Genomic DNA, 24,830 nt, shown 5'->3' with positions numbered 1-24,830 from the left:
TATATACCTGTAATAGCATACCTGTAATCTATATAACTGTAATATCATACCTGTAATCTATATACCTGTAATCTATATACCTGTAATCTATATAACTGTAATATCATACCTGTAATCTATATAACTGTAATATCATACCTGTAATCTATATACCTGTAATCTATATACCTGTAATCTATATACCTGTAATATCATACCTGTAATCTATATAACTGTAATATCATACCTGTAATCTATATACCTGTAATCTATATACCTGTAATCTATATACCTGTAATCTATATACCTGTAATATCATACCTGTAATCTATATAACTGTAATATCATACCTGTAATCTATATAACTGTAATATCATACCTGTAATCTATATACCTGTAATATCATACCTGTAATCTATATACCTGTAATCTATATACCTGTAATATCATACCTGTAATCTATATAACTGTAATATCATACCTGTAATCTATATAACTGTAATATCATACCTGTAATCTATATACCTGTAATATCATACCTGTAATCTATATAACTGTAATATCATACCTGTAATCTATATAACTGTAATATCATACCTGTAATCTATATACCTGTAATCTATATACCTGTAATCTATATACCTGTAATCTATATACATGTAATCTATATAACTGTAATCTATATACCTGTAATCTATATACCTGTAATCTATATAACTGTAATCTATATACCTGTAACTTACATACCTGTAATCTATATAACTGTAATCTATATACATGTAATCTATATACCTGTAATATCATACATGTAATCTATATACCTGTAATCTATATACATGTAATCTATATACCTGTAATCTATACACCTGTAATCTATATACCTGTAATCTATATAACTGTAATCTATATACCTGTAATCTATATACCTGTAATTTATATAACTGTAATCTATATACCTGTAATCTATATACATGTAATCTATATACCTGTAATCTATATACCTGTAATCTATATACCTGTAATCTATATACCTGTAATTTATATAACTGTAATCTATATACCTGTAATCTATATACATGTAATCTATATACCTGTAACTTACATACCTGTAATCTATATACCTGTAACTTACATACCTGCACGTCAGCTTTAAGATATTCATATGCATCATTAAGTTCCTGGATTGCCTGGAGCTGTTTGGGAGTTTCCTTTTGTTCACGGATCTTTCTCAGAATGATCTGTCGTCTTTTTCTGAGTCCATCTATAGATGTTGGTTTACTTTTGCCTTGATATTTCATCACCTGCAAGGCATCATGGTATATCCGGTGATCTCGGAGCGTTCGGAGATTGATGTATATTTTGCATCGATCACATCGTATGGAAATATCAGGATTGGTAGGGATTTCTGTGATGTTGGTTTCAGGAGTATCTGAAAAATATCAGGTTTATGCATTAATTTCATCAGTCACAGAAGCAAATCATTTCATAGGAAGATAAGGATTTGCAAAATAATTCACGATTCCAATTTTCTGAGTGACATGCAATTTTCATACCAAAAAAAGGTCTGCTAGTTATTCAGAATCTAATTCTGAATAATATGAAATCGGTGTACTTGCATCAAAGACATTGTATGATGACTTCAGGTGTACAAACACCAATCAATTGGTATTATCAAGCTTTTATTCTCATAACTTCTAACACTTCTTAAAAGCTGTTAACCTTCAGAAATCAATTCATTTTTATTTCAAGATAAACAATATTTTTTCCAGAATTGATCACTGGAAGTTTACATATAGGCCATCTGTGCCTAAACTTGGTGAAAGCAATTTGCATATATTCATTGAGTACGTGTCATCTTCTATATTTTTTCACCAAAAAATTAAACAATTTTCCTATACCTTAGCCTACATGTACTAGTGCATGCAGGTCAAAATAGTACAGGGTTGCAAATGAAAAATTACCATTAATTATACTACAATTTAAGCTCTACACAATACAAAAGCCATCTTTTATTGTACAGTTTATTAAAAAGTGTATTGATTTTTATGCAAACCAGGCCTGGTTTTTGTAAAGGCTATGATTTATGTATAACAACCAAAATGAAGGGCAGGGAATTTCAGAATTTCATCCATTCATCCATATAAAACAACCACCAGCCAGTATGATGTATGGAGTCAGCCATATTACCTAAATATTGGTTTATTACCCCCCCCCCCCCCATATATTTCCTTCCAGCACATAAGATTTAGCAAAATTGAAATCAGACTGTTCTTCATTCATCAATAACACCTCTGCCCATCAACTACTACACTTACAGCCATTGATGAGGTACATCCATGTTAACAAATGTCCATACTCAAGTTGCTGTGTCTCGTTTTGTCGTTTGGCGGTCACTCCTGTTACAAGGCTAGATTTTCTAAATGTTTCCATGTTTCTCAATCAGAAATCAATGTAAAATAACAAAAATCAATTCACCTCACTGAAAACCAATTCTTTCCTATAGAGAAATTCTTCACAGAGGAATTTTCATAAGCTCTCGCTTTATCCTGGGTGTCATTCCAAACACCCCCCAAAAAATGTAATAAAGTTGATTGCCTTCCGACAGCATAATCACTTTATCAATACACAACACCATAATCCATTGGATGTTGATGTAGGGGTATATCAGGCACCAACCAATTAGACACCCGCCCAAGCAGCATAGAATCAATTCTGCCAGACATTCATTGAAATCAACGTCACACCGTAGAATTACCACACACAATTAAAAATCCTTCCTCACTAAAACTCCACGAGTCTTCTCAAAAATTAAAATCCCTACACAGTCTAAGTATTGCTGTTATGTAGGACAATGAATATCAAAGCTTTATTATTTTGGCCTCAATGTTATTATATTGTTTGACAGCAATAAAGATTTCCTTAAGTTGCTTTTCAATATTCAGCACAGATCAGAATTGAGTAAACATGCAAAATCCATTAAAATTCATACAAATATTTTCCCAACGTAGAGCCCCAATATAATCACTTACCATTGTATTCAATTTTTCAAAAAAAGATTAGTCTCCATCAAAGGACAATGCGAGTCTAACCAGGTAAGTCTTACAGATAAAATGTTAAATTTCTTTTCTCGCCAATTATCACCAAGTCTTCACCATCCTTAAATACAGTAAATATATCCCATGCAAGATGAAATTTTATTTACCTCTGAAATTAGCACTGCTAAAAATGTTTATAGAGCCAAATTTGGGTGTAAATCCATGTTCACACTAACAAACAAATTCTGAAATAATTGTAAATCATTGAGAAGTTTGGAGTCGGGAGTGTAAACCAATTTTCACACTGACAAAGAAATTTTAGACATAAGTGTAAATTAATCTGTTCCCACTCAGTAAGAAGTTTGGACAGTAAGTGTAAATTAATATTCATACTACAAAGAAATTCGGATATGAACGTAATAAGGTGGAGGCGGCAGTGGAACTGGATAGGACACATGCTAGGGAGGGGAGGTGACGACGACTGTGAGACACCACAAGGAAAAGGGGCATGAGGGAGACTGAAAACAACCCGGTGAAGGACAGTGGGAGCAGAAAGAAGGGGTACAGGATGGAGATATTAGAACCAGGCCAAGTGATAATAAGAGACAGGGGTTTGGAGAGACCCAGTGTTGCAGCCTTGTGTGCCTTCAGGAGGGGAGAGAACTAAGTGTTAAATCAGTCAAACTGAAATGAAACATAACCTTGGTCTGATTTAAATACCACAGTACTTCAAGGTCGAAATTCGAAGTTCAAAAGGGGCATAACTCCTAGAAAAAGAAAGGAACTGAGGGACTGTTGAACGGGTGAAAAACATTATACCCTCCACAATTTCATTGCGTGGGGTATAATAAATTGACTGTGATTGTGACAAGGCAAGTCAAAATAAAGCTAATTGCATTGAACAAAGACATTAGAATGGGGAGGTTCACTGACAATGGTGACGTCTCTATACGAGTGAAGAATTCTCGAAAGGGATGTTAAACAATATAAAACCAAACCAACATTGGGGAGGCAGGTCTCTGTCAGAACAGAGAAAGACATGCTGGCACTATAATTTTTTAATACAGGTACAATTCCATTTGGGGGTGGTGGGTGGTTAAAAAAGAAACTTTGAGGGACAATCTGCTATATTAAGGTTAGATTGGTTAGAGTTGGTAATAAGGTCTAGGATGGTCACATGAATGCACCATCATCTAAAGTTCACTTTGAATTCAATTACAACCAAGAGAAAATGAAACATTAGCAACAATGTTGTTGAATAAATGTAATGATCCAATAAAAGCACAATGTCAGGAGATGTTGAAGCATGCAGGAGCAAATTTGCTAAGGTTATACTAGCTATTAATAGTAACAGAAAATCATACGCTTGTGACCTCTGAGAGCCACAAATCTCATGTGTCAAACTTTCAATAGGATAAATACAATCTAATGTCTCAAACATAGGCATCTGTCAAATGTGGGCAAACAAATGACAATTCCCAGGCCACCATTTAAAGAGTACGATCAGCTGTCCAAAATGAAAACATATACACTCTGTGGAATTCCACAATCAGAACAGTAAAAATAAAAGACAATTCAACAAACTCTCAAGGTAAGTTTGTGACAGTTTAAATGTCCAACAAATGAAAACTGCATATTCTTAGATTATATTCAAGTTATGAATTTACAAATCATATTGCTTGCAAGAAAGACTTTCAATTGAAGCAATATTGTATTGCAATTAAAGACATCTTCATTGATTTCAGCATCCATAAATGAAATTAACATCTTTCACTTGAAATACAAACAATTACCGTATAATGGGTTATTTTTGCGTATCACAAATTTTGCGAAAATACCCTAAAAAAACATTACTGTTATGACTCACAAGTTAACAGGTGTGTGTACAGAGCGATAACACCTGGCCACCGTTTAAGATAATCAGTACTACATCCGAGGTGGTGAGTTTCTACTTACTGGATTATCGCGGGGAAAAAACGTTATATGGTATAAGAGTGAATAACTTGATCGAGAACTGCAGAATATGTGTCATTATAGTATTGTGGTGTTAGAAATTCAAAATTTTGTTCAAATAACATTAAGAAACTGTAACTTCAATGTTAAATCTTCAATATGTGTCATATAGTATTGTGGTATAGGAAATCCAAAATTTTGCTCAAATGACTGCAATTTTAATGTTAAATCTTCCATATGTGTCATAGTGTTGTGGTGTTGGAAATTTAAAATTTTGTCACACATAGCAAAAAACTGCAATTTCAATGCTAAGTCTAAAATTAAAATTGTCGTGAGACTTAAACACACATTACCAGACTTGATCCACAAAGCTAATTACCAGACAAGTGAAGAATTTTATGAAGACAAATAAATAAACAAGTAATTCTAATTTTGCCTTAAAATTTGTTGTATTTCCACAGAAGAAAAAATCCACCTGAAGAATGATATGATAAATTGAAAATCGTGGCAATTGTGACACCTATATATACATATATATATTGAAATGATGGTACGACAATATAAACTTGTCACTTAAACTGTTAGAAAGTTGAACTTGAGAGTTATGGGTTAGAAATGACCCTTACTAATGCAGAAGAATTTACTAACAATTAAGACAATTTAAAAAATTAACAGAATTTGATTACAATTATTGAAAGAAAATTATAGCAAATAACAAAATACTAACTTACGACAGGTGAACGATAACAATGGGTTTACGCTGAGCTGAATTTACACACAATACTGTCACAAGATGCCTGTCAATTCCAATTAAATTTCTGTAATCCCCAGATACATATTTTAAAAAGATCGTTTAATCACCAATATCTAAAGTGGCTTGTCTACCAGAGCTTTCATAGTGTATTTATACTGAAAATGAAGTCTCTGGAACATTCGTGAAAGACACAGTTATAATGGCTTTCACAGTGTATTTATACTGAAAATGAAGTCTCTGGAACATTCGTGAAAGACACAGTTATAATGGCTTTCACAGTGTATTTATACTGAAAATGAAGTCTCTGGAACATTCGTGAAAGACACAGTTATAATGGCTTTCACAGTGTATTTATACTGAAAATGAAGTCTCTGGAACATTCGTGAAAGACACAGTTATAATGGCTTTCACAGTGTATTTATACTGAAAATGAAGTCTCTGGAACATTCGTGAAAGACACAGTTATAATGGCTTTCACAGTGTATTTATACTGAAAATGAAGTCTCTGGAACATTCGTGAAAGACACAGTTATAATGGCTTTCACAGTGTATTTATACTGAAAATGAAGTCTCTGGAACATTCGTGAAAGACACAGTTATAATGGCTTTCACAGTGTATTTATACTGAAAATGAAGTCTCTGGAACATTCGTGAAAGACACAGTTATAATGTAATCACTTATATGTCATCTTTCTACTGAAGTGATAGACATCGAACATCTAGAAAAATCTAAGACACAAATGTCAATCAAGCACAAGTATCAGTCCTGAAGAGTTGCTGCAGACTTTCATGAACTAATCAGTAAACAGATAATAAGGTGACCAATGTACATGGCTGAAATCCACAACTTCCTATAAATACATCTCTTGCTCCTTCCCAACCCAACTCACCAGAACCTTGTATATTATTCTATACCTATATCTAGAGTTAAACTCACTCAAAAATTGATGTAGATATATCCAGGATTCAACACACCACTATTACCAAAGAGTGGATGTATATCATTTATTTTAAAATTCATTTATTGATATTTATATATAAAAAATACATGTACTGTAGGGGCATGACCCTTCTTCTTTAACAGAATATATAAATGTGTGTAAATTCAATATATTGAATTATTACAGGGTAACCATTCCTAGCCCTTTAAAATGTATTAGATTCAACCCACCCATTCAGATGTTAAAGCCTTTGGAAACTGTTAGATCCAGCAAATCATGAAGGTGGATCCAGCAAAGAATCAAGGGGTCTGCACCCCCTGAAATTTTTGTTATATACCTGATTAGTAGACAGTCTGTCCTTTTCCTGTGTGTTGTGTACTAGACAGTCTCTCTTGTTGGTGTGTGTTGTGTACTTACCTGACCTGTAGACATCCTCGCCTTTTGCTGGGTGTGTTGTGCACTTAACTGACCTGTAGACATCCTTGCCTTTTGCTGGGTGTGTTGTGTACTGACCTGCAGACATTCTCGCCTTTTGCTGGGTGTGTTGTGTACTTACCTGACCTGTAGACATTCTCGCCTTTTGCTGGGTGTGTTGTGTACTTACCTGACCTGTAGACATCCTTGCCTTTTGCTGGGTGTGTTGTGTACTTAACTGACCTGTAGACATCCTCGCCTTTTGCTGGGTGTGTTGTGTACTTACCTGACCTGTAGACATCCTTTCCTTTTGCTGGGTGTGTTGTGTACTTACCTGACCTGTAGACATCCTTACCTTTTGCTGGGTGTGTTGTGTACTTACCTGACCTGTAGACATCCTTGCCTTTTGCTGGGTGTGTTGTGTACTTACCTGACCTGTAGACATTCTCGCCTTTTGCTGGGTGTGTTGTGTACTGACCTGCAGACATTCTCGCCTTTTGCTGGGTGTGTTGTGTACTTACCTGACCTGTAGACATTCTCGCCTTTTGCTGGGTGTGTGGGTTCCTCATCAAAATCACCAAACCTGTCCGAGTACTCATCCTCTGTCACTTCGTCCATCATAGGCGTGGTCTCTTTGTCCGCTGACGTCATGACTGGACACTCTGTGCTCCTAACTTATTGACTTGAGGTTCCTACAAAAATAATTCAACAGCTCATTTCACATAAAAAGAAAGAATATACATACATGATTGTATTCTGATACACGTAAAAAAAATTATTGATATTTGTAATGCTGGTTTATCTTCAAGTTAAGATACTCTTTGATTTACATTACTTTTAGAAGAATAATCATCTCTCTTTCTTAGTACCCTACACTAGTCAGGAGTACTGCTAGATAGTGCATAATTAATTCTAAAAAGAAAATGGGTCACATAAAGAGAAACAACCACACATCTTGAACTCCGCTGTCCAGAAATACAGTATTATTGAATGGCAGAATGTCACAACATTCTCTGAATTGAAGATATCAAATTTCAGCATAACTAGTCTTAGTACATATATCTGTTGCCTTCTTCTATTTTGTTTATAAATATCAGTCATACCTGGCTAATAAAGGTACCAAATTCTGTACATACAAATATGCATTTTGTGCGTAATTGACTCTTGTGATATAGCCAAGAGATAAAGCAATGAAAAATTCATCGGCATCTGTACAATTGATATTCAATATATGGAATGCATTTGACAATCTTTTCAGACTATCCATGCATGCAATACTTATAGGAGGATATCATATATATTCATAAAAAAGTCAGGTACTGTCTAAAATAATAGAGGCACTAGACATATGCTGGTGGTGAATCATTCATAAATTGTGTCAGTTTTCATATGATGTACTTCTAATTGCTGTGTATACAGTATTAGAGAAAACTTATGTGAACATATCTATGTATATTATACAAATATAGCCCTATCATGAGGTCGATCCATAGATATGCTTTTCTGTGAAGTCGATATATCTATGGATCGACCGATTGAAAGGGCTACATTTGTTATATTATTTTTCAAAGAATGCTTGACAAAATTAGGAAACATAAATTGCAATATCTTTTTTTTAACATATTGAGATTAAAAAATATAGTAAGCTAGCTGTTTTAATTTCAGTGTGTGTTCTTTATACTGATAGAGTAATTTTATGAAACATGTAATGAATAGAGCATCTTCCCTTTTCAGGAAATTATAAAAAATCATTAATAAATTCAATTCCCTAATCTATTATTAGAAAGTACAGGTCAATCTGAGTTTTTTATGTTTATGATTAGAAAAACCGGGAAGAGAATTTGATTGGTTGGAATGACATACGTCAGTGAATCACATTCATTGTTGCACGTAGCAAAATTTCCCTAATCTATTAGAAACTACAAGTCAATCCGAGTTTTTTAATGTTTATAATTAGAAAGACCCAGACAATCCGCATTTCTATACTTTGATACATGATATAAAATGAACCAATGGTGAAGTGCATTACAATACATAAAAATAATATAACTTTATGATATTTCGTTTAAATGAAATATAAAATGATAAAGCGAGATTTAGTCTTTTTTTTAAAGCTGTGAAATTTGGGGGGTTTATTGGGCTGTTATTGTATATGTAACCATTTTCATGTCATGAGTGTTCTACCGGATTGATTCTCAGTAGAGACAAATATTTCTCTGTTACATATACTGTTTATAAGATAACTTAATTAACAATTACCATGTTGGCATACAGTAATTTTTGAATTTTGTATACCTTATGTTCAGTATGCATTCATGCACATGTACATTTAAATAGGGGTGGTCACGGCATCAAATGTAACAGGAAGGGAGAAAATGCAACGGACCAGACCTGGATTCAAACCTGGGCCCCTGAATCGCTAGTCAGGTGCTCTACCAACTGAACTATCTGGCCACCGGCGATCAATTCCGGCTGACCGCTACACATCAAAGGTTTTCAGGAAACAATATATAATACAACTTAATTATAATACATAGCAGAATTTCCCGGTCGTGTCTTCTTTACAGATTTCAGTCCCATGGCAAGAGTTACCAACACTTTATAATGGAATAAATAGGCTAGATTTTTGTTTTGATATTCTTATTTGATGAGAGCAAATTAAAGCAGTCTTTAAAAAAAACCCATTGTGAACAGAAACATTAAGATCTTCAGTTGTAAGCGTACAGGCCTAAAACGTCACGCCTGTGGTTCGTGGTCAACAAAAGTCTGCATACTATAGACCTACACAAAATATTGAATCAACATCACGTGGACTTATAAGTGATCATTTAACAGAATTACTTATAAAGGATCATTTAAATGAGTTTATAAAGATAACAAATCAGACACCTGCTTATCCTAGCAACAGGAAGTTTACATCTAGCGAATAAAAGAGAAAACTGAAATCCGTAAAAAGAGTGAGGTGTTAGAGTTATGTCCCATTGACCGTTTTCAGTTTTGCAATCTCGTAAATTCTTTTTCACAGAGTTCTCAAAACTATTATCTCGATCTATAATTCAATGATATTACCATTTATTAACGAAAACTTTCTAGTTTTTTTTAAATTTTGCTTTTTGTTGTTAATTTATTGTTTCACGTGCTGCAAATATCAAAATATAGGAGGATGGAAAATAAAAGGTGTTTTGCCCTTGATTATTTGAGATTGTAATGTGTTCAATACGTTTATCTATCTGGCAGTTATAAGTTATAAATCGTCATATAGAGATATATATTCATCTATACTAACTTTTATAAAGGTGATAGACAGATATTTATATTTTATATACTGATTTATATAAAGGCGATAGAGAGATATTTATATATACTGACTTATATAAAGGCGATATATATATATATATATATATATATATATATATATATATATACTGACTTATAAAGGCGATAGAGATATATTTATATACTGACTTATATAAAGGCGATACACATGCTATTATAAGTTATAAGTTATAAAGTCACCATATAGAGAGATTTATATCTACTGACTTACATAAAGGTGATAGAGAGAGAGATTTATATCTACTGACTTACATAAAGGTGATAGAGAGAGAGAGAGAGAGATTTATATCTACTGACTTACATAAAGGTGATAGAGAGAAAGATTATCTACTGATTTATGTAAAGGTGATAGACATGCGTTTTTTGAGGATATTACTAAGAATAATTTTAAAATTCTGTAGTTTAATAAATAAACATTTTTGTGGATTATGTCCAATGAGAATGATATGTTGCTATTCAAGCTAGGCAATTTTAATCAACATTTTCAAAACAAGAAATACTGCATTGTATAGTCTTAAAAAGAACCAGATAAATGTAAAAGAGTTAATGTTAATACTCTAGTATAAGTGCATATGCTACAGGTTCTTTTTGCACGTATATCGATCACAAGTATACAATATGTTTATTCACCAATCAAGGGCCCTCGGAGTGTATATATATATAGTTTATTCACCAATCAAGGGCCCTCGGGGGGTATGTACATGTTAACAGGCAATTAATTATAACAATGAAAATAAATAACAATCATTTAGAAGTACTACCGGTAATACTGACAGAGTTCACACTTCTGCACTGCACATATCTATATAATTATATATGAAATACTGATTACAGACAAGATTTAAATTAACAACATGATAAATAAAATAACCCAACTGCCTCACATAACAGTTTCTGGGACAGCAGATAATGATAGTGTCGTGTGAATACTTATATAAAAGAGAATAATAGCATTACATGGGGGGGAAAAAACCAACAAAAACAAAACATATATGTATATATATGTTAGCATTTACCATATACAAATGATCCCCATTTACTATAATCTTCTGTTGTCAATTTCTTTTTTTTTTATGTCAACATGTCAAGTACTACTATCATTTAAGGGCCCCGAATTGGTTTCAGTAAGTTTATTCTATACTAGCACGTCAGTTCGTTTTGCACCGGTCTGCTCTCACCTACTCCTGTATATGGTGGTTGTTGTCGCGTGACAATCACAATACGGGAGTCAATGAGAAGCATGGATTTATTCAGGCTGGTTTTTCATCACCGTGATTTGTGCAAACAATATAGCAAAACAAAACATTATCAAGTTGTCGCCCACTTTAACAAAGGGTAAAGTTTATATCAAGAGTTTTCATAATCTAAATGTAGATAATTGATATACATATGTGTTTCGTTACAATCTAGATGAGAGAGAGGCCATGCGCAGATCCAGGATTTTATTCCAGAGGGGTCGAACTTTTGGCGAAAAAATGAGCATCTGAGCATTATGGACCAGAACAAATGGGGTGGGGTGGGGGTGAAATACCTACACGGCACATACGACAATTTGATAAGATTTTCCAACAATCCCAGAAGACAAAAGTCGCAGGAGTTGACTTCTTAACGTTTCGTTATGTCCTGATGTTTTCTGGTATGAGGGGCTATTTTGCCTAAGAGACTTAATTGACATATCTTCGGTTTCCCTACCTGATAAATGATTGTACAATTTCTTTTCGGTCAATTTCTAATGATCAACCAAGTAGCACTGACAGTTTAAAGTGCACCAAAGTCAATGATTTTATGTCAGTGACGGTCATCTGGAGATTTACATCGTCCATCATATTGCGCCGAATAAACACCGAGTATGGATAAGAATAATGTTAAACAATGGTTCCAGTGGACCAGTATATTCATTTGAGGGCACTTCATGTACATACTTATTCTATGACAATGTTTTTATTTGGTTCTGCATGTCTACATTACTTAATGTACAAATTCATAGGTGACTGGTCATGATGGTATGTACACGTTGAAAATTCCAGGTGGGTGTGGGATGTCCGGAAATTTCATCCCTCTAGATCATGCATAGTGACAGAGAGGGAAAGAGGAAAGGGGGGGGGGGGGCGAAATGAGAAACCTAACTACTCCCCCCAAACATGAGTCATTATCGCTGGACGGCATGGTGATGCTATCAATCAGTGACAGGCAATGTTTAAAGATCGATAATGGATCAAAGTACACGGAAGACAAACTTTATACACCAGTAGAACTCGGTCGCCGTGCGCAGGTCCACATCTGGAGTCACGTGACGAAGTATTTTGCAGTTCCTTCCTTGGACCCCTGACCTTTGTTCTTTGATATACATGTGTTAAACATTAAAAGAAAGTGTAGAGAAAACCGAGCTACTGATAAGCCATGATATATTGCAGGTGAACGATTTGGAAAATTCAGTTTGGAGCTATAACAAGTTTAAGTATAAATGTATATTGTATACCATATATCACAGGGAAATTCTGAAACGACGTAGGCCTACATTGTGATTTTTTGTTTTGTTTTAGAAATTCGCGTAAATAGTTTCTTTTTCATTTTTCGCCCCAGGTTATCCTTTCAGAACCTCTTTTATAAATGTCGCCATCACGAGAGTGCCGACAGGCTTACAAACAACAGCGTCCCAAATAGCTTCAACACTTTCTTATAAAACTGAACTATAAAATTTCACTCTACGTACTTTTGTATAACTGGTCTCAACATAATTAATTATTTTATGCAAATTGCCTTAATGAATGCACATAATACAATGAAAGTTTTATGTATAAAAGATAGACCTCAGTTCAACGTTCAAAACAATTAATCATCTTGTAAAACACTAAAAGTCTAGACGCTGGTCTGAAAACAGGTGATGTATATTAGGCATTTTAAGGTGTTATTACACTTTTAAATCACATATATATATATAAATATTTACGTTTACAAATGTTTAGCACCGACTGTTCAACTTGACATAAAAACCTAGATATCTTTAATAACAAAAAAGAGTTGAATTACAAAATGTATACCAAAAGAATAAATGTTTTTAAAAGTTACATAAAAACGTATAGTAAGGGATATAAAAACGACGAAAAGGTGGGAAAATTTGGATAGGGGGGTAATTATCTCGTTCTTCCATTGTTTTCGCACTCCTACCATTAATTATTACAACAACAGAACAGGACAGGGACACTGAAGAGACGTACAAAAATAGGATGATCCCAACCACGAGAAATGACGTCATCGGATATACTCCGTGACCCGGAAGATAAAAAAGTATATTCATAATTGACAACAGGTAAACCCTGCATTCCTAGACAATCAGCGATTTTCGTATTCACCCACGTGTGGTTATTTCCTTTCTTTTCTTTTTTTGTTTTTGTTTTTGGTTATTTATAATATCTAAATGCTTTTGCATCGTATTAAATTAGAACAGTCTATCTTTTTATTCGCATTTTCCATCATTGTGCATGATTATGATAATATGACATGGCATGAAATCTGTCCAACTTATAAACAATATTTACATATATCAAATTCATGTAATATTTATCCAGTCAAGCTATATATTGATATAAGATGAGAAAGAAAACAAGACACAAATTTAAACGATTAAAAAAAAAAATTGTTCATAGACTATCAAATGCGAACAATAGAGTAATAATGCTATTCTATACTGTGTCTATTTTTGAATCTATACCAAATCCATGTATTCAAATTCAAATAACTAAATGCCACAGCATTAAAGTACGTTGCCATCAGCTTTGCATCAATCATGTAGGTGGATCCATAATGAAAGTCCATATTCACCACCTATTTTCCCTATAAAACCACCTACAATGTATATTTATGTATTCAAAAATCTTGACTTGAAAATTCAGTATAAAAACCATTATACCCAAAATTGAAATCCTTCAAAATCGTCTTTTTATATGTGCATTTTATGTATTAATGACCAATTTACATTTTGTTTAATATATAAAATGATAGAAAATCCCGCGTAAACAGCAATATCTGACTTCATTTGATGCATCCAAAATCTTAGATATCCTGTGCTGCTACGGCCCTGAGTGCTGAGCATAGGTCTTTGTGGTACTTCACCGTTTAAGTTGTCTAAGTTGTTAAACTTGAATATTACAGACTATAAATGTATCTTAGGATAAAATTAATTATGTCTAGGTTGTTAAACTTGAATATTACAAACTATAAATGTATCTTCGAATAAATTCATGTCTAGGTTGTTAAACTTGAATATTACAAACTATAAATGTATCTGATCTGAACTTAAATTTAGGTTATTAAACTTAAAATATTACAACCTATAAATGTATCTTAGAATAAACTTATGTCTAAGTTGTTAAACTTGAATATTACAAACTATAAATGTATCTTGTGATAAACTTCTGTCCAGGTTGTTTGCATCCCGTGATCTATAACGGATATATAACAAGGGAGACAGTTATACAAATTACCCCGGTGTTCACAATGTTTACCGTATTTATCCTAATAATACAGATAACCGGGACATGTAAACGTTCCAATAAACAGCAAACAAAACCCGAGTAAACACGGAGGCTTCCCTTTTAAAGGGACTGGTTCACGATTTTTGATAAAAATATTTTTCATTTTTGATGTTAAACATTAGAAACATAACTCATTTAATGTTGACAGCCAAAATTTTGACCTTCTGAATGCAAGAATGAAAGCAGTATTTTAGCCTTAAATATGTGTTATGTAAACAAAGACTCGGGTCTTTTTATGTAAACAAACAAATAAGTGAAATATTGATTTTGTAATGTAATGCATCTTAATTTTGCATAGTCACAAATTTTAACTTTTAAATGACACATTTCACCCCAAAAATGCTTGAAATGTGAGAGATATAATAATACTTTGATCGATATCCATTTCTTTTCAAAATTTCGTAAACAATAGCATACCGCAATCTTTGCTTACAAAACAAATAATAAACTCTCTAAAATGAGCTTCTGTGATGATGTATAACCTTAATTTTCATGTGAAATCTTTCAAACACATTAGACAGTAAATTTTGATCATTAAAAGTGAAAAAACAAAATTTTGGGTAAAATCGTGAATCAGTCCCTTGATATCGCGTTTGTGAAATTATATCCAAAAGGAATTCAGAACTCTGATAAAATAAACACCCAAAAGAAACCTGGTATCTTGCACAGTACGACTTGGCCTAAATGATGACCAGAATAATTGGCGTCCATCGGGAGTATATTAATTGATTTTCCCGTTCTTCGTATCTGAGGTACACTATATGGGTAGCACTCGGTGTGGTTTTCATTGCCGCGGAATGACTAAACTTCACCGGTACCATCAGTGGATAAAATTTTCTGAAGATACTTAAGCAAACTGTGATACATTGATTATTATATTATGAATCTTCAAGGCAAAATTTCGAACCTCAAAATGCTACAATTCGTTAACTCTGTGTCGTAATATTTCAATTTCGCATTTGTCGTGTGCTGTGAAGAAACTACATGTACTAATGATTTACTTTCTATGATATTGTATCTATGTAAAAAAAAAAAAAAAAAAAAAAAAAAAAAGGGGGGGGGTTACAATTAAATAACGTTGTGCACAATGTTTTCTCAAAAAAGCATTTTACAATGAAATATATATAATTAAACACATTATAGCAAGGTATTGTATATTAGGTGTTGGTTTTCAGATCCGTTGATCCGCTCATCCATCATCGCTACAGTATTATGGTTTTCATGCCAACAGTTGGGAATTGTTCGGGGTTTTTTTCCTTGTAAAATACAAAAATTATCTTTAGGTAAAACATTATTTCCAATATCATTCCCAATTTTTTTGTGGGCTGGCCCGGTGAATAATTTCTAGCTGAGATTCCGATGAGATATATATATATATCAATCACTTTCTGGTGGTTTCGAAACGGGTGCAGGTACAAACATATAAGGTTGAATCCTTAAACTCAAATGTATCCTTGGATTTCACCGTCACTATCTACGGTGTTGCTAAAACTGGCCATTTCTCACAAAATTTTGATGTACTGAAGAAAAATCAAACAGGTTTTAGAGACAAATATTCTACATTTGATAATATGTGTGTACTATATTCGCTTACTGAGTTGTGTTTTCTGCCGAAAGAGAAACTTTTTTGTTCATTTATAGATTTCAAAGGTGCTTTTGATAGTGTTTGGCGTAAATGATCACAGTAAAACATTGCAGGCAAATGCCTTACGGTTATTGTAAATATGTACAATGGATGTAAATCAAGAATAGCTTTGAATAATGAATTTTCAAATTATTTTCCATGTAAAATCGGTGTATCCCCCATCCTTTTTGCCTTGTTTTTGAATTACCTTAAAAATTACCTTATTGATAGTAATGTTGAGGGGGTTACGCTAATTTCCGAAGAAATGGAAAATGAGCTAAATGTATTTTTGAAAATAATGATCATCCTTTATGCTGATGATGCAGTAAAGTAAATGTCGATAAAACAAAAATTATGATTTTTTCAAAAGGTAGATTGCCTAGTAACTGTCGTTTCTTTTATGATGGCAAAGAGCTAGATATTGTCAAACATTTTAAGCACCTGGGTGTTTTCTTCTCCAGATCTGGATCCTTCAATGAAACCAAACGCTATGTGTGGAATCTTTAAAAAGGTGTGAAGCCTAAATCTATCGATTACAGCCCAATTGCATTTGTTTGATAAAATGTTGATATATGGATGATGTGAAATATGGGGTTTTGGTAATAACGATGTTATTGTGAAGGTACATTAAAATTTTGTAGAATTCTGTTGAATCTGAAGCAAAATACATAAAAAATTATGATATATGGAGAATTGGGCAGATACCCATTAGATATCTATATCAAAACCAGAATTATAAATTGTTGGGCCAATATTGTCAATGGCAAAGAAACAAAATTGTCATATCTATTTTATCAGCTTATATATTTATTTTTAAAAAAGTATTTAAATGGTATCAAAATAAAATGGATAAAAAATGTTAAAAGCATTATTGATGATTGTGGCTTAAGTATTATATGGATATTTCAATATGTACAAAACAAAAGGTGTCTTGTAAACTCATTAAAACAAAAATTATATGATCAATTCCAGAAGCAATGGTTGTCAGAATGTAATTGCAGCAAAGGTAAAATTTACAACTTCTTTATAAATTCTGAATTTAAATGTCACAATTATATCTTATCAAATTTGGATATTTATAGAATACGTAAAATTGCAAGATTCAAAACGACAAACCACCGCTTATCAATAGAAACTGGGAGATGGTCTGGCATTCCCAGAGCAGATAGAAAATGTAAATTGTGTTATTCTGAAATAGGCGACGAATTTCATTATATTTTTACATGTGAAAATTTTAAAGACTTTCGAAAAATGTACACACCGCAAAAATTTCATCATAGACCAAATATTTTAAAACTTCATGATTTATTTTCTTCTAAGAATTTTAAATTGCTGTTGAATTTATCTAGGATTTATTGACACTATAAATGAGGTGGTCAACCCTCCAAGTTGATGTCAATTTGCCAATCATATTTTGTAATATTCATTTTTGTAAACGTATATATGTACCTCAACTCGCATGCATAAATATAATTAGTGTGATTGCCTATATATTTCTCTATGTCCTGTTGATTGACTTATGAGAATAAATGAATTGAAATTGAAACAGATATTAGAACGATAATTAGTATAGTGCATGGCGTAATATGTGTACACAACCACAATTGTCTCAGATGACGTCATAGGAAAGGGCGATATATTCCTTCATTCGTTTCCATAAATAACGATTTTTGAATAGGTATTTTGCGCATTGACCTGGACTTAAAAAACAAACAAACATACCAATAAACTGTTCAAAAACGGATTTTAATGAATTATAGACTTGATTTTCGAATTTATTTCTACCGTACTTTCTTTAACCAATCCTTACGTCAGTGGTTAAATAGGTGACATTACGTAATCCCACAATGCAATGCAATGAGTGGATCCTTTGTTGTCCTGTAGGTACATGCATGTATCAAATTCCCAAATCTCTTTTAATGCCTTATGCCCCCACCTGTATTTGATGTGAATGATATATAGAATAGAATATTTTATAATTCAAAGTCCAAAATAGACAAACATGAGATGATTACAACAATGAAGAGAAGAGATGTCAAACAACAGAATATGTGCATGCATTATTTATTTACTTGTACCCTTGGTAATATTGTCTATATAAATCTACTAACTTAATAGTTTTATTTACCCTATGTACCATTGTATGAATGGTTTAGTATAGAATGAATAAATGAACTGAAGTAAATTCTGCTTTCTTATCCACACACCCCCTCCAAATATCCATTTCAAGAGTGATCGGGGTTTTCCACAAGCATACACATTTTCTAATTATATGAATTTATCAACATGAAAGATACCAATGTGACGCGATTTACGGTGCATAGCCTACTGGTAGCTTGTCATTGGTTAAATATTAAAAGAATTTTCTGATAAAGAGACTAAACATTATAATACTTGTTATCTTTTGACAATCTTATATATAGAGTAGCCCCCCCCCCCCTCCCCTCCCCCCTCTCGAGAAACCTGGTTTCACAGTAAGCTCTTTTTTCACAGAAAACACAACACAGATTGCTTAGTCCGACTCAATGAAGCACAATAAACACGTAGAAATGACCATTTGTGCATCATGCTCTCCTCTGTATAAAATACAGAAGTAGGGAAAATATAAAGGATGTACATATCATTTTAATTGATATACCTACATGATCACCTAACGAGTTTCATATCGTTTATCGAACACAGCCCATAGTTCTTGCACCAAGTCCATTATAAACACCGCGCCTGTGTTTCGTTCTGCTATCCGTAAGACGAATATTCCATCCAGATGGAGCTGTTTTTGAATGAAACTCTGAATGTGCTTTTCTTTGGTTGGGTCTTTAGTTTTGCCTTCACAGTTCATTAGAAACTTTTGGATGTAAGCGACCCTGTTTCGATGAATCATGAGGCGCCAAATCCAAAGCAGAAGATTAGCTGACGTCAGAAAGGCTACCAAAGCGTACAGAATCCACAGAAAGACAAATATTTTTTCGTTGTACATATTCAATGGAAGCACGCATTGAACCGTCCAGCGCGGCAGGTTCTGAAGCTGGCGTACATTGAAGTCACACATGGTAACTCTGGGAAAGCGCGCCAAACCCATAGTACTATTTCCCACGCTGCCACTGAAAAAGTCCGTGCCATATTGGAGGTAAAAATCGTGTCCCAGAAAGGCGTCTAATAGGAAGAATTGACCAATGGTATTAGCACAGTATAAACATTTCTGTACAAAATACAGACTAACAATGTAGGATCCCGACCGCTTTGAGAACAAAGATTTCAGATATTTTAGTCCTCTCTGTCGAGGAGCGCGGACTCTAGCCCATCTTTGAAAATCACAAGCTATATTTTTCACGGTTTGGTTCCGCTCATCCCAGGACATGCATTGCGATTGTGCGGCTGTTTGTGAAATCGTATCAATCTGGATCCCAGAATCTTTGTAAAATAGCCTCCAGAATACACTGGGTAGCTTAAACATCAGGGCCATGAATAATAGAATAATTGATACCCACTGATAATACACTACCTCTTCATTTTTCCGCGCTTCTTCTACGATGGGTTGTGTCAGAGGTACGTAATACGTGTTTCGGATCCAACAGAAATGGTGCACGTAATCAACATGAGTGTCTGTGAATTCCGCCGGACACCAGCAGTGGATAGGGGGACCAGAGAAGAGGTACTCCGTCCCAATATACACAGCGAACACTACCAGAAAGAAAGGAACGATTATGTTGTTCAATCGATCGATCCAGTCGTCATGACCGTGGCCAAATGGACGTAGGTTATACGTAAAGTCGCCGGTTTTTTCACCCCCAGCGACTCTTCCAAGTTTAAATGCGATTTTTGAATCCATCGTGAAACCTTCACTCTCTCGCTAGCCTTTTGTGCTTCTATATTGAGAATACACGTACTTCGATCTCCACCTTTTATCATTATTTAACATCATTTTATCTAGCATAGTTAAGGGTATTCCCGGAAAGGAGTCAAGTATGGTGGCTGATTTGTGTCACTTTACGATTTGTCGTCTTTTCGTTATTTCGAGGCGAAAGACGTTAAAACGACTTTTCGCCCCAAAATAACGAAAAGACGACAAAACGAAAAGTTGAAAAGACGACAAACAAAACCCGCAAATTAGCGACCTACTTTGTCGTCTTTTCGCTTGACTTTTGTCATCTTTTCGAGGCGAAAAGACGACAAAACAATAAATAGCAACTTTTCGCCTCGAAATAAGGAAAAGTGGAAAAGACGACAAAATACAGTTTCCGTTATTTTTGCAGTCTGATTTTCTTGGAATTCATTATGAAATGCTGAGTATGGAGAAGTACAGGTACATTGCATCGTTCTGTTAGGGGAGGGAGAAGCCGGAGCTCACTTCACACTTGCAATGAAATTCTTGACAAGTAAGAAAAAAATGGATTTAGGGTACTTCTGCCCAAATCTCAATATCCTATAAATCGTAGGGGGGGGGGGGGGATTAGTTCATTGCACGTATTCTTCAATTTTGCTCTTCAAACATCAACTACCTTTCACTACTACTTTAAAAATGAAAAGAGGAGAGAGGGGGGTATTAAATCAATCAAACTTTGCATGTAGAAAATATGGGATTCGTATGTAAAAATAACGGGAATAGTAAATTGTAAAAGGGGACAGACAAGGGCCCCTACCGGCCCACCCTATCCTCCAATTCAACATGCCTGGTATAACATTTACACAAAAAGATTTCTTCAGTAGAATGCAAGTACATATGAACTGTAATTTAATTTTAGATGTTTCCTCTTTTGTGAATCTAATTAATGATTATCGAAAACGCAACGAATTTCATATTGAATTCCTAGAAAATCAAATAGCAAAATGACGGGAAAATCTGTATTTTGTCGTCTTTTCGTTATTTCTAGGCGAAAAGTAGCTAACTATCGTTTTGAAAAGAGAAAAGACTACAAATTATGTCGCCAATTTGCGGGTTTTGTTTGTCGTCTTTTCGCCTACATTTTGTCGTCTTTTCGTTATTTCGGGGGCGAAAAGTCGCTAATTATCGCTTTGTCGTCTATTCGCCTCGAAGTAACGAAAAGACGACAAATTGTAAAGTGGCACAAATCAGCCACCATACTTGACTCCTTTTCCGGTGACGTGGAGGGCTCTCGGTCACCTGTTATCTTGGCACAATGCTGAAATAGGAAGAGACAGAAATGTACAGCTTATCTTCCCATTGTTTTATGATAATCGTGACCACACAGATGTATTTTCGTTCTGTTTAAGGCTGATAGTGATGGGACTAAGTATGGAGACTAAAAGCACGTTGGGAAAAACGTTTCGTCGCGCTGTTACCCCGTAGAAGGGTAAAAGCATGTTAGGGGGGAAAAGTTCCGTCGCGCTGTTAAAGGGTAAACGCACGTTGGGAAAAAAATTTCGTCGCGCTGTTCAAGGGTAAAAGCAGGTTGGGAAAAAAGTTTCGTCGCGCTGTTTAAGGGTAAAATCGGGTAAGGAAAAACGCTTCGTCGCACTGTAAAAGGGTAAAAGCGCGTAAGGAAAAACATTTGTCGCGCTGCACATCACACAACGTGCCATCACCTTAAAACTAGTTTTCATGTCGATCGTAACTACTCGACCATTTCTGTACGGAAACGTATAACCGCCTAATGTTGTTGTGTTATACCTCAAAATGGCAGAATAAAATTAGTGTCATCTTCCAATTGAAATGTTTATAACGTCAAAATTATGTCGACTTGTTCAAGGAGATCAGAAAAAATTCGATATACAATGTACTTTGGATGATTTTACCGCCCTCTTCCAGCTTTATTGACTTTAATTATGTCATGATAACTTTTTGCGTAATAATATTTGCTGCAATAAAAAAATGCGTAGAAATATTCTTGCAATTCTATACAAGGAGAATTAATCATGTCGATATGATACCGTTTTTCAGGTTTTACGTCCATATTTTTATAACTTCTTGTCTGTTAATAAGGAATGTCAATTTGACTTTGTCGTCCAAATTTTAAGCAACAATTTCACTGTATTTCAACTCTCACATACTAGTACAGTGTACATAATTATAGAGCTTTACAAATACTAACTACCTGCAAAGCTCCATTGTAGAAGGATGATCAAGTTGAACTTGTTCCATATATAAATCAATTTAAACTCGGACTCCTTATGTGGTTCCACCTTGGCCCCAGGGAAACGTTTTGAATAAGCTTCAATCAGTTGCTGCCGTGCCTTTTTAAAAGAATTTAAAATAGCAAAGTTTTGCTACAGGAAACACAAAATATCTCTCTGATGTACACATAAATTAAGAGGTGCAAAATGGCACTATGTAATAAAGTTTCTGTGAAAATTTGAATTTATTGCCTTCAGTGGTGTAAGGGGAGTTGCTGAGAAGTGATGCTACCTCCGAGTGTACCAAGAAAATCAATGTTTCGCTATTGGAAACACCAAATAATTGTCCCATCGAAACTTGATTCTTTTTTAGCCTGCTAGCTCTTGTTGAGGTTCTAATTTTTTCAACATATTTTTCTATTAGACTTTGAATCCCTTTTTTGGCGTTCCCTGCCCTAGGGATCTTGACTTACGTAAAATTGATTATTTCCTTGATATTTCAATGTAAATCTTTCAACCCCTTTTATGGCCCCACCCTAGCCCCTTTGACTATGATTTGTACAAAAGTGAATCTACACTACATGCCGATGCTTGCATGTAAATTTGTAGTCTTCTTCTTCTTCATAAGATAAAATATGTATCCCATGTAAAACATTTGAACTCCTATATGGGCCCATCTTAAAAGTGCGACTTTCGAATTGAACCACCTTGAATCTTCACTACATAAGAAAGCTCTGAAATGGTGTTCGAGTTTTCTGTCCCACAGCTTCTAGTGAAGACGATTTTTAAAATGATCTCACCATATTATTGGTATTTCTTAATAAACTCCCTTAATAGGGGGGGGGGGCACTCGAATAAACTTCAAGATACTTTATGGCGAGTTTAGTTAGGAGTGACCAAGTTGTGCTGTAGAAGAACTCGAAAATACAAGAAGCTATCATAGAGAGACAGAACGATTGACAAACTTTGATCAGAAAAACTTGCTTGAGCCATCCGCTTTTGTCTTTTCTACATGCAGGCTCGGGCCGTCCGATAGAACTTAATATTTAAGTACACGGGACAATTTTTATTGTTACTCGGCATAGGATAATTATGATTTTTTCACATATATAAATTTGGTTCACAACCATAACCATGAACTCAGCTGTAATGTCTTATACCGTCACTATCATAAACAGTAATGATCAACATCCATGGCACAAATGAGAAGTCCGATAGAACTTGAAGACTCAAAAATGTACTTATTTACAGCATAATTGACCCTCGAATAATTACCATAGTGATAATAACTTAGTTTAGAGCGATACATCAAGGAGGGTGGGTATGGGTTGGAACCCCCCCCCCCTTTAATGCAGAGAGAGAGAGAGAGAGAGAGAGCGGCTACTATAATCTATGAAATAAATGTCTAATGCGTTTGAATAAAAAAGTAGTTCAAAATTCTCGGCAATCTCTTATCTGCACTAATTCTACTCACTAGATAGAGTCTCGCTCATTTGCTTTCATCTGTTTACCATCACTAACCCACCCACACAACAATGCTTCAAAAAGTATATCACAAAGCATCTTCATTTATGAGTGAATGAAAGCATATTCTACTACAATTTATACCGTAAGTCACATGTGAGGTTTCAATTTGATATCAGAAGATTCCAGCGAACTTTTGTTTGCCATTTTCTGAAGGAACTGTTAATTAAATAAATCATCAAAAGGAGTATTTTTCTCTCCCTGTGTGTATGATTCTGTGTATGAGTGTGGGATCACCCTTCAAAAATTGTTGCATCCTCCCCTGGACCTAGACAATATTGAAATAACATTGAAAATGTTCTAAATAGATCTCCTTAATTTTGTTGCTAATGGTTGAATGTCAAAGGTGGATCCAGACTTTTTTTATTTGGGTGAAGGGGAAGACGTTCATGTACCACTCACTTTTGATACCCTCCCCAATAATAAATTGTCCTTAGGGCCATTTTTTTTTTTTTAAAAAAAGGTTAGTTTGCGCTACAATTACATGTACTTATTTCTATTCATTCCGAAATGTTCTTGTCTAATTTATAACTATTTCAACTTCATATGAAAAACAAGATGTGTTTGTGAAACACAAATGCCCCCGATAATGGCCAATTCCGAAGATGGCCAAGGTCACAAATGCAAATATCTTGGTACCAGTAGAAAGATCTTGTCAGAAGA

At 34.2% G+C, this 24,830-nt stretch overlaps 2 protein-coding genes across 4 annotated transcripts in view; both read right to left on the bottom strand.

Annotated features, from left to right (window-relative positions):
- Nucleotides 1–10,006, bottom strand: part of LOC125678351 (protein phosphatase 2C-like domain-containing protein 1) — a 39,067-nt gene extending 29,061 nt beyond the window's left edge. Inside the window, exons 1-3 of one of the 3 annotated variants that reach the window (XM_048916770.2) lie at nt 9,966–10,006; nt 7,598–7,768; nt 1,116–1,408 (exon numbers count right to left, since the gene is read on the bottom strand). In XM_048916770.2, the coding sequence (XP_048772727.1) occupies nt 1,116–1,408; nt 7,598–7,727 (423 nt within the window). In that variant the 5' untranslated portion in view covers nt 7,728–7,768; nt 9,966–10,006. The other 2 variants (XM_056155321.1, XM_048916771.2) reach the window with 2 other exon arrangements.
- Nucleotides 10,007–13,782: 3,776 nt separating this feature from the next.
- Nucleotides 13,783–20,494, bottom strand: LOC130051949 (innexin unc-9-like). Its single transcript, XM_056155322.1, has 2 exons — nt 19,214–20,494; nt 13,783–18,507 (listed from the first exon to the last, which is right to left on the bottom strand). Exon 1 carries the CDS (start codon nt 20,398–20,400, stop codon nt 19,222–19,224), a length of 1,179 nt encoding a protein of 392 aa, XP_056011297.1. The 5' UTR covers nt 20,401–20,494; the 3' UTR covers nt 13,783–18,507; nt 19,214–19,221.
- Nucleotides 20,495–24,830: the final 4,336 nt, after the last annotated feature.

Source organism: Ostrea edulis, chromosome 2 (genome assembly GCF_947568905.1).
Source record: "Ostrea edulis chromosome 2, xbOstEdul1.1, whole genome shotgun sequence".
In the NCBI taxonomy this organism is placed as follows: Eukaryota; Metazoa; Mollusca; class Bivalvia; order Ostreida; family Ostreidae; genus Ostrea; species Ostrea edulis.
Note: the sequence above shows the minus strand (reverse complement) of the source record. Positions and strands in the feature narration are given on the sequence as shown.